Raw genomic sequence first — 11,217 nt, forward strand, 5'->3', positions numbered from 1 at the left:
GTCCCTGAGACCAGCAAGGCTTTGTCTTCCTGTTCACCGTCTCTACGGGACGGTTTAGATCCTACTGGACCATCCAGTGGCAAAAGTGTCAATGGCGGTCTCGGACTATCGAGACCGCATGATGTGTTGTCGCGACGTTGGCTCCTCATCCGGGAAGTTAGAATTTTGATGATCTGGCATAAATATCTACTGTACTTTTATATGCTGATATTTCCAGATGTGTAAATGCTGAACGATGTCCTTATATATCTTTTTTTGCATTTTGTAAAATGTTCCTTGCCTGAAAGGGAATGGTGTGATCATACACACATCAAAATAAGAATAAAGTTTTAGGTTGTGTTGATTGATTTTAATAGCATGTAAATTCAGCCTAATCCTGTATTTCATACCAATGTTTTAACAACCAATGACCTCTCTTCTTCACACTACAAACCTAATATAGAAATTGTAGAAAATAAGATTATGGGTGTGGATGATCAAAATCATCCTGATTTGATGATACTGAGAACATTTTGTTTTCTAATTTCCTCTGCTTTTACATTTTTGGATTGAAACTTCCATGCATATTTCAAATTCTATTATTTTAATAATCTACTGTTAATGGAACAGTTGGATTTGAAGAAAGTCAAAGGTTTTAGGATTTTTTTTAAATGAGATTTTTTTACAATTTGACAACACAGTTAGTTCTAAATAATTGTATGAAAAGTAGTTACAGTTTTTTTTTAAATCCTGCACTTAAAACTCTGACAACATCCTAATAAAGGTGCTTTAAAAAAAAAAATCCTGCATTGCCGTATCAAAAAATGATCCTTTGCTGTGAAGTATTCTTGATAGGATAGACTGAGCCCAATTTAGAAAGTAATTGTAATGCTAAGTCATTGCACAGGAAGGAACTGGATTATCTGAGCAAACAGTATTCCTTGAATTAAGGGGAAGTATTTGTTTTAGTACTATGACACTATTTAGTAAATATTTCACAAGATAGTTTGCATTTCCAAAGATAGCAACATTGTTGCTTCATTTTTACAACTTTTAAAATATCTGGCTGAACTATTGTCTACATTCCAAAAGTCGACATACACATTTTAAAATAAACTAAGCATTTATTGTGGATTTCATGGAGTTGAGTGCATTAAGACATACTTTAGTTACTGCTTGCATACTACTTCTGGCTCTATTTTTCCCTATTATAGTAAGACTTGGAAAAAATAAATCTATGCTCAAATCAGATTTATTTAGTATTTAGTGTTAACTGTCAGTGTAATCACTGACAGTGTGTTGGTGTGTTAATTTTTCATACATTTCTGGATTACTATGCAGCATTAGCCAGTTGTGCTATAGGGGTTAAGGCTTGAGACCAGGAGAAGTGAGTTCTACTCTTATTACAGGAAAAAAAACTAGCTGGGTGATCATAGGCCAGTCACATGCACTCAGCCCTAGGCAATGACACTTAACAAAAAACTTCAGTAAGAAAGCTGCCAGCACTTACCCGGAACTTTTTTCCTTCGTTCTTTGTTTCTCTTCGGAAACATTGAACGGTGATAAATTCGTTGCTGACTGGATACTGTAGTGTACCGGAAAATGAATGTGTTTCAGGGAAAAGTCCCCCCCCAACTGGTTTGTTTCCGGTTTGAGCCGAATTAAATAAAATGGAGTGACGGTGCTTCTTTTCGGCATACCTGGTCCTCTGACTCGCAATAAGGTAGGCGAATACCCTACAGCGGCTGATATAGGTCGGTCTTCCCCGACCATTTGCGCTCGGTGTGAGGACTCCCAACTCCCTTAATCCCCAGCGTTTCCGGGACCAGAGGGGTATGAAGCGGGAGGGGGGGATGTCGCACGATATGGGTCTTCGAGCACGTAACTTGCTGGGCTCTGGCTTAATTAAAAACCATTGCGTAGAATGCACAATGCGGCCTTGGCGTCTCAAGATCCCTAGACAGCCCCAGCAATCTCTCTCTCTGGCTGTGGTGATTTTTGTTTCGATTGCAAAAGGTTTTAGGCCATTTAGGTCCCCTGACTGTGGCCTGGGTTTCCTCTTTGCTTGCCACTAGCAATAAAATCTCATAATCAAAACGTTTAAAATTTCTAAAGAGAAATTTCCTGACAGTTAGAACAATTAGTCAGTGGAATGTCTTGCCTCCAGAAATTGTGAATGCTCCAGCACTGGAAGTTTTTAAGAAGAGATTGGACAACCATTTGTTTGAAATGGTGTAGGGTTTCCTGCCAGAATAGGGGATGGATTACAATATATCCAAAGTCCCTTCCAACTCTGTTATTCTGTTTTACCGGACACAGAAATTGGAGAGTAGACGTTTTTAATAAGAGATTGGACAGCCCTTTGTCCAGAATGGTATAGTCTCCTGCTTGAGCAGGTGTTTGGACTGAAAGATGTCCAAGGTCCTTTCCATCCCTATTATTCTGAATTCTAGTGATGTTATGCCTATATATCATGAATAAATTAGAAGATATCCTTCCTGGGATTAGATTGATGCTACCTACCTAGGTGCATGTGCTCGATTGATGCACAAAACCAATGTATGATGCAGCATGCTGAGAAGCACACAATGTGTTGCAACAATTAATATGTTAACAGAATGATTGACACTGATATTAATATGTTTGCTAAAATCACAATAACTGATTATATTTTGAAGTATGAAGTATACATATTTGAAGTATTTGACCATCAAATTGGTCAAATTTACTTCTTCCGAACTTGTAAATTAATTTCTTAAGATTACTTCAAATATATAAATTAGACAAGTAGATCGAGGCAGATTTATGGGGGTCATATGAAATATGGGAAAAGTTATGGAGCAAATATGTTAATCAAATCCCAATATTTTTTTAATTGTCAATTTAAAATAATTCTGTTGTCAGACTACTAAAATGTCCATTCAAAAGAAGTGTCCAGATTGTGGCTCCCTGGAAATTGTGGAGGATTCTCACTACACTCAAAACCAATTGGTGTGTGCAGATTGTGGCTTTATTCTAACTGAAGGACTTCTCACCACTACATATGCTGATGAAGAACATTTACAAGGTGAATCAAAGAATAACAGTGGAACTGAAAACTCCTGGGATCATAAAGTTTAAGTATATTTTGGATACCTGTAATCTACATAGATGAAAACATCCCTTGTGGCCTTTTATATAAATTTCAAATATTTAAACATTGAACATTAAAAATGTATGAAATGTACATGTATTTTAAAAGTTGTTTGGGGAAATATGATGTTCTTTTTGTCATCTTTCCCTTATAATTTATTTTTTGTCTTTTTAGAAGTGACATATTCACGAAGTACTGGTCAAAGTGAACAGCTGAGCCGCTGCTTGCAGCGAGGTAAATGTTTAATATTACCAGTCAGCACCTTTTGGTGCACTGTACTTCCCATTTGTGAAGTGTAGCTCCTCTCTAAAGTCAAAATCATTCTGTACTTTTAAATTACCTGTATCCTTTGCTAAGGGCAGGGTGATTTCCCATTTCAGATTTCCAGATTTCAGAGCATTTCAGAGCTCATTAAATCCCTGGTAGATAATCTTGAGCTGGTACCAGGCTTCTGCCAAATAGGTAGGCTTTAAATCAGGGGTAGTCAACCTTTTTATACCTACCGCCCATTTTTGTATCTCTCTTAGTAGTAAAATTTTCTAACCGCCCACCAGTTCCACAGTAATGGTAATTTATAAAGTAGGGAAGTAACTTTACTTTATACAATTTATAAAGCAGAGTTACAGCAAACCCCTACCTCCGACCATGAAAGCTGGAATGCCCACTAGTGGGCGGTAGGGACCAGGTTGACTACCACTGCTTTAAATGATCTATCTAAAATGATACAGTTATAAAATCGTCTATATACAAAAGCGAAACGCATTACTACAGCAGTGGTAATACACAGATAGTCCTCGATTTATGACCACAGTTGAGCCCAGAATTTCTGTTGCTTAGTGAAAAAGTTGTTGTGAGCTATGCCCCATTTTACGACTTTTCTTGCCACATTTGTTAAGTTAATCACTACAGTTGTTAAATTAGTAACATGGTTGTTAAGTGGATCTGGTTTCCCTATTAACTTTGCTTGACGGAACGTCACAAAAGATGATCACATGACCTTGGGACACTACAACAGCCATAAATATGAACCAGTTGTCAAGCATCTGAATGTAAATCATGTGACCATGCCGATGCTGCAGCGGTGAAGTGTGAAAAATGGTCATAAGTCATTTTTTTCAGTGCCATTGTAACTTCAAATGGTCGCTAAGCAAACTGTTGTAAGTCAAGGACTATATGCACCTACCCACGCACAATACATACAAGTACTATATAGAGGGTAACCCTTACGTTTGTAGTTGAGCCCAAAAGTATGGTTGTAATTTATTGCAGTCATAAGTCAAGGCACAAACAGACTTGATTTAAAAAAAAAATCAGTAATTAAGTGAATGTGGCAGTTGTTAAATGAATGCGATGATCATTAAGTGAATCAATTTCCTCCAATGGACATTTTTTTTGCCAGAAACCAGAATACTTGTAATTGGCAAAAAATGTCGCTAATCATGATCATGTGATAATGGGATGCTGCAACAGCCTTAAAAATGAACCAACTGCCAAGTGTCCAAAATGTGATCTAGTCAGCATGTGAGTATATATGCTTGTCATAACTTAGAAAACAGGTCCTAAGTACTTTTTGTGGGATCCACTGCACCTTTGAACAGTCATGAAGTGACCAAATTGTCGCATATTGAGGACTATCTATACAATACACCCAGAGAATAAAAGGCCCCAGATAAATATTGAGGGGAGACATCCAGTGATTTTTTACACATGTTACATAAAAATTACTAATTTATTTTGTCTAATGTGCCTTATATTTTTATAGTATGTATGTAAAATACAGTTGACCAAATAAAACTGTCTTGGTTTTGATTTTATGAGAAAAAAACAGACATCCATCTTAAAACAAAAATGATTTAAATTACAGCATGGCTGTGTGTATATACATACCGAGAGCCGAGGTGGCTCAGTGGTTAGAGTGCAGCACTGCAGGCTACTTCAGCTGACTGCAGTTCAGCAGTTCGGCTGTTCAAATCTCACTGGCTCAAGGTTGACTCAGCCTTCCATCCTTCCGAGGTGGGTAAAATGAGGACCCGGATTGTTGGGGGCAATATGCTGACTCTGTAAACCGCTTAGAGAGGGCTGAAAGCCTTATGAAGCGGTATATAAGTCTAACTGCTATTGCTATTGCTACCCATTCTGCTTTACAAATACCTTGAGATTCTCCTTATATTGATTCTGCTATCTCTCCCCAACTCCAATATATTGCTCCATTCCAGAAGATTGCTAACAGAAAATATTTGTAAATTCTATAATTCAAAATGGGAATTGAAAAAAAAATCTTGCTGTCCTTCTTAAAACCTCACATGCAGTAATGCCATTAAAGCAGAATAATGATGTTTGTCTAGTACAGATTTTCTGAAGCAAGAAGTTGGTGTCAAATAGTTCTTCAAAGACTACAGCCTCAGCCAATATTGCCAGAAATATCTGGAGGGCCCTGGTATGGACATATTTCTTAATTATCTACATTGCCTTCTTCCACAGGAATCAGACGTGTTCAGGATCTCTGCAAAGTTCTTCGACTTCCTTCTCTGTTTGAAGATACTGCTGTGTCCTATTACCAGAAGGCAATCAAATGCCCATGCTTTGCTTTTGTCAGCTTAGAGAAGAAGGAGATAATTATAGGTTGCTGTGTTTTTGTGACCTGTAGACAGCACAACTGGCCCTTGACAATGGGCACTGTCTGCTTGCTCCTTTATGCAGACAAGGAACTGTTTGCCAGAACCTACTTGCAGTTCTTGAAGGAATTGGCACTAGATGTACCAACTCTGAGCTTGATCGATCTTGTGAAAACACATCTCAACAGGCAAGATGGTTTTTTAATGCTCTTTTCTCATAAATGTCTGACTCATTAATGTGCAGTTGTTGAAGAGTTATGGGTGGAATTAATTCTTATTATTTAAGCTTCAGTATATTGGTTCTAAGAAAGTTCTATAGATTAGAAGTGCAGTGTAACCACTTTGCTGAAACTAGATAGAGCTGATGCTTGCTTAGAAATATTTCTAGTGAACTTGCAGGTTTTCTCATATTTTGGAAGTGGAGGTCCGCTTTCAGGTATTTAGATGTTCTTGTCAGAACTGCCTCACCTTGAACCTCTCAGTAAGAATGATCCTTAACTCCATTTATTGAGAATGGTATAGTTTACTAGAAGTCAAGTCCATTACAGTAGTTATTTAGAGGTTCAAACTGAGACATGTCAGACAGTTCTCCTAAACCAGGGTTGTCAAACTCAGTTTCATTGAGGGCTGCATCAGGGTTGTTTGACCTCAGGGGGATGGGATAGGCGTGGCCAGGGTGGGCGTGGCCAGCTCGATGTCACTCATATCGAGAGTGCCTGTGGTGGCCCGAGCACTCTGCCAGCAAAAACAGGTTCCTGAGCTCGGTTTTCAGCTGTGACAACCCTCTGCCAGCAAAAATTGAGCTTTCACTGGCAGGGGCACTGCAGGATGGTCCTTCACTGTTTGCAGGGCAGCCCCTTGGGCCAGATCTAAGCACCCTGCAGGCCGGATTCGGCCTGTGGGCCTTGAGTTTGACATCTCTGTCCTAAATCAATCTGCCTTCTGAAAAGGTGTTACATGTGGCTGGTTTTGCTATTCCTAATATATGATTCAAATGTACGTTTCAGAAAGTGGTTCACTGACAAAAGGGCAAACGACAAAACCGTCCCCGATTAAACCGCAGTGACAAAACCGCGAGTTCTAAAGTGCTCCGATGAATGAGCGCTGAATCGCACCAACAACAGCGCGGCGACAGAAGCGCGCTGTAAAACTAAACCTAACCTAATGCTAAACGTAACGCTAACCCTAACCCTAAACGTAACGCTAACCCTAAACCTAACCCTAAACCTAACACCTTAACTTAAATTGGCTTTCTGTTGCCGCGCTGTTGTCGCCGTGCCGTTGTTGGCGCGGGGATGATGTCACGGTTTTAGCTACGCGGTTTTGTCAGCGCGCTTTTGTCGGGTCACATCAGAAAGTTACTAATAGTTAATCTTCTGACAAACTTCAGCGTTGTCTTTTGCATTTTTGAATGCAATCTCATATCTGTCTGGTTTGGGTGAATTTTTATTATGTTTGGGTGGGAAATAGAAGAAAGCTCTTATTAAGGAGTCTTCAGAGGCATGTATGTGAGCTCAGGATGTATATTTGAAGTGAACATTTTGTTTTGAATTGACTGTTCTGGATGTGTGTTATATTCTGAGCAGGAAGCATGGAATGGTACGATTTAGACAGGCATATCCAAATATTTATTACTTTTTAAACAATGATCCCAAGAATTAAAGTAGTAAAACAACTCTAGTAGCGATCTAAATAATATTTAAAATGGGAATGATATTCTTAGAATAACTTGTCTCCAGAAGTTGTGAATGATTGGACCACTATTTATCTGAAATAGGGTTTCCTGGCTGAGCAGGGGGTTGGACTAGAAGACCTCCAAGGTATCTTCCAACTATTCTGTTCTGTTCTACTCTTTAAAAACACACCAACCTGAAAGGAAGGAACAGGTACCATAAAATCTCTGATGACAGAGCATTAGCAGGCAAAGCCTTGATTTATTTAATCAGATGTTTTTAAAAATAATTTCCTCAAATTATACAAATTTAAATATTGTAGATATTTCCAAAAGTATAAAATTAAAGCAAAAACATGAGCTGTGTTGATAGGCTTTTCCATATCCCCAATATATTTTCTTCCTTTCAGCTTTAAGCTTTTCCAGGAATCGTCCAGCATCCCAGCCAAATTTCTGGAAGACAAGGAGAAGCTGTTGGCAAGGACAATCCAGATAATAGAGCTTGCCAGTGAGACGTGGCTGGTGACTGGTCGGCACCCCATCCCCATTGTGATGGCAGCAGCCTTCTTGGCATGGCAGTCTTTGCGACCTGTTGATCGCCTCGCTTGCACCCTTGCAAAGTTTTGTAAGCTTGCTAACATGGACATGCCACGGCCAGCCCCACAAAGACTGAAGGAATTGCATAATATCCTTCTTCAGATGGCCTCTCAACTAGGTTGGTTGCGAGGGCTCAAAGTGGACCGGAGGACTGTGTCAAAATACGTTGGAGACTTGCTGCAACATCGCCGTGTGCTTCTACGGGCGGCTTTCCGTGTGGTGGATACCACAAAAGACTACGAGCCTGAGAACTTCACAGCACCGTCAGACCATCAGCCTACAAAAGCAACCGTTGCTTTGACGGAAGAGGCTTCTGTTGCTGGGAAGAAGCGGATGCCTTTGCTTCCCCCTTGTATCCTGTACCCAGCAAAGAAGCCTCGACCCAGCAATCCAGACCCTGAAGGTCCAGCCGTCACAGGGGATGAGCCGATTTTAGACAGTGAGATCGAACAATACATCCGGACTCCAGAAGAAACGGAACTGTATAGCAAAATGCAAGTTCGCCTGTGCTAGTGAAGGTATTTAGTGAGGGTTAAAAGCCTGCAGTCAGTGGCAACAGGGGTTGGGTTTCTTATATTTATAGTTCATAGTCCCAGACATATTTTTATTCGGAGATTAGTTGAAATCCTTATGTTCAGGAACGAGCAACCTTGTATCTTAATGGTCTTCTGCAGTCTGTTGCTTTGTATGCATTAATTTGAGTTTTCTGAATTCACAGTACCAACAAAATATAGAAGGTTATAATAAAGATTGGGGAAAGCAGCGCTAAAACATGAGCTTTAGGGGGTTTTTTGCTAGATGTTGGAATAAACATAATAATTTTCTTTAAAGGCAGCTCTTTGGCCTAAATGTGTGTTGGTGAACACACTAATATGGTTCTGCTACATTTTTAGTCCTGAACATCAGAAAAAGTTGGATTTAATCTTACTACAATGAAGCTTAATGATCTGCATCAGATACACTCCTGGTTTATTTTGCTTGCTATTTTTTGAATTGGGTTGACCTTCTTCCCAGTTCAAACATTGCGTTGCATGTTATTTTAGAAGTTTCCCTTGCGAGTCTGGTAACACTGAAGGTAAACATTCATTTAGCATTCAATGGGTTAAGTGGACATAGGCTCTGCAGTCATTGACTGAGGTTGAAAGTGATATAAGTAGTTTAGAGCAGGGCATATTGTGATTCACATACCTATTTATCTGGGGGGGGCAAGAGGAATAAGCATGATCGTGCATGCCATGATGTCATCATGCAAATAAGCTAATTATCATATGTATAAATGGGATGAACTCAGCATATCCCTTTAAATTTTATGAGTGAAACTCCACTTTTCAGCTTCTGTTTTCCCCTCTTGTTATTTGGCTAGTACTTACAACTTGTGTTTGACTTCAGATATATATATATATATAAAAGCTGAAATAGGAAGATTTGAAATGAATTGGCCCAGTTGGGATGATAAAACACCTTTTGAATGGGTGCAGAAGTTGGGCTTCTCCAGGCCTCATGAATAGTAGGTGGGAGAAAACCATTCATTAAGAGTGTGCAGGAGATTTGCCTCCTATCCCCAGAATCTGAGATGACCAGTGTAGTTGCTTGAATGGCTGTTTACCTCCCACGGATCTTTTAAGTGTTGGGTAAACGAGTCCCACTGCTTGGAATCAGTTTAGAAGTTTGAAATATTAAAAGAGTGTAGGTTGGGATGGCAAAGCATGGGTGGAACATAAAAGCAATGCCTAGTTCATTGGATATTGCAGTTCTTTTAATATATTAAACAAGAAACATCTTCTAAAAACAGTTCATTTGTATAAAATGCAAACACAACAAAAAATGTATTAAATGCTTTCTTTGGCACGGCTGTCTCTCAAAGAGCTCTGATTTTGATATGTCATTTGCTCAAAATGTAAACCAACAAAAGAAAGGGTAGTTATACAAAGTTTTCCCCAATAATAATATTTCATTCTAGCAAGCATATATAACAAGTTCAGCATTGCCAATATCATGTGGGTTGTAATATTGCCATATAAAATAGTTAAGGCTCTATTAAACATCATACATATGAAAACCAAGAAGGTTGGGAGAAATGACCTTTTCCAAATAAGGAGGATTAAGTGCTTTTATGGCTTTTCATGGCTGTTGCTTTCCAGAAGTCTTAGGAAATTTCAAGGTTGGCCTAAGGCTTGTGAAACCACACAGCCTCTGCGGTTCTGTGGAGGTAGGTTTTGTGGAACAGGTTTTCTCTTTTCTGGCAAGGAGGGCTGTGAAAACGTGGCCCTTCTGCCCTCTGAACAGAGTGAAGAGTTTCTCTATCGTTTTAAACAGGCATGGTATACATCCGCTTAAATGAGCTAATTAAGCATTATGGAGCAGTAAAAATAAAATCCACACATAGACACACACATGGACAAAGAAGAGATTTGTGGTATTTTTGCATAGAACAAAGTGAAGGAATTTTTTCCAAATTGGATGAAAATGCTGTTACAAGCGCTGCCCTTTGGGTATTTAGCAGTAAATACCACTGTTGATAACTTTATGTCAATCCTGGAAATAATACTAAGTCGATACTGCGAGTGTTGCAAGGGAGATTTCTGGGAATTGCAAGAATCCTGGCCAAAGATTTTCCACTGGAATGGAAAAACTCCCAAGGAATATTGGGTGCTGTGACCTTGGACTTGGTGGACTCTCTCCTTCAAATAAGGAATTTTGCATTTCTCCAATATTCTGTTCTAAACAGCAGTCTCCTACAGGTGTAATCCTAGTTCATAAATCCAACGCAAAAGTTAATTATGTCTGTCTCTGTAAACAAAACAAGGCAATGATCCTAAAGACCTAGCAAAAAAAAGCCAACACCTTCCCTCAGATGTAGCAAAAATATTGTAGCCCATTACCTTGCTATATCCTTCATAAACATGGGTGCGGTATTTGCTTTTGATTGTCCACAAAATGTTTCTTGCTGGTTGTTGGCTAGTACATGAGATAATTGCACAATGTACTCTGAAAGGTTGATTTTAAATGAGCAACATGCATTTTTCTCCCCCTTTTACCCCAGTTGGGTTACATGCATTCTTCCCAATACTTGGAAGCTCAGCTGTTCATCAACAATCTTTTTGTTGTTGTTCCTTTCAATTCCAATGAACTGATGTTATCGTTTTGACATGAATAAAAAAGCCTCCACCGAGTGCATTGTATAAACAAATATATGCCCCATTTCATAGGCCAAACCCTAT

General features: G+C 39.1%; 1 protein-coding gene across 2 annotated transcripts; it reads left to right on the forward strand.

Moving 5' to 3' along the window:
- Positions 1-1,620: 1,620 nt before the first annotated feature.
- BRF2 (BRF2 general transcription factor IIIB subunit) lies at positions 1,621-8,767 on the forward strand. Of its 2 annotated transcripts, XM_087706231.1 has the most exons (5): positions 1,621-1,702; positions 2,884-3,046; positions 3,287-3,346; positions 5,594-5,915; positions 7,810-8,767. In XM_087706231.1, exons 2-5 carry the CDS (start codon positions 2,893-2,895, stop codon positions 8,507-8,509), a joined length of 1,236 nt encoding a protein of 411 aa, XP_087562357.1. In that variant the 5' UTR covers positions 1,621-1,702; positions 2,884-2,892; the 3' UTR covers positions 8,510-8,767. The 2 variants fall into 2 exon arrangements, with proteins under 2 accessions (XP_087562357.1, XP_087562356.1); XM_087706230.1 differs by lacking the exon at positions 1,621-1,702 and having other exon boundaries at positions 2,836-3,046.
- The last annotated feature ends 2,450 nt before the right edge of the window (positions 8,768-11,217 follow it).

Source organism: Thamnophis sirtalis, unplaced genomic scaffold (genome assembly GCF_051295495.1).
Source record: "Thamnophis sirtalis isolate CommonGarterSnake01/CBP01778 unplaced genomic scaffold, rThaSir2_p1.2 scaffold_2, whole genome shotgun sequence".
NCBI classification, from domain to species: Eukaryota; Metazoa; Chordata; class Lepidosauria; order Squamata; family Natricidae; genus Thamnophis; species Thamnophis sirtalis.

Coding starts and splice junctions, on each gene's coding strand:
- BRF2 (XM_087706231.1), top strand. CDS start 2,893: ATGTCCATTCAAAAGAAGTGTCCAGATTGTGGCTCCCTGGAAATTGTG. Junction 3,347..5,593: donor GAGCCGCTGCTTGCAGCGAG/GTAAATGTTTAA, acceptor CTTCTTCCACAG/GAATCAGACGTGTTCAGGAT. Junction 5,916..7,809: donor GTGAAAACACATCTCAACAG/GCAAGATGGTTT, acceptor TCTTCCTTTCAG/CTTTAAGCTTTTCCAGGAAT.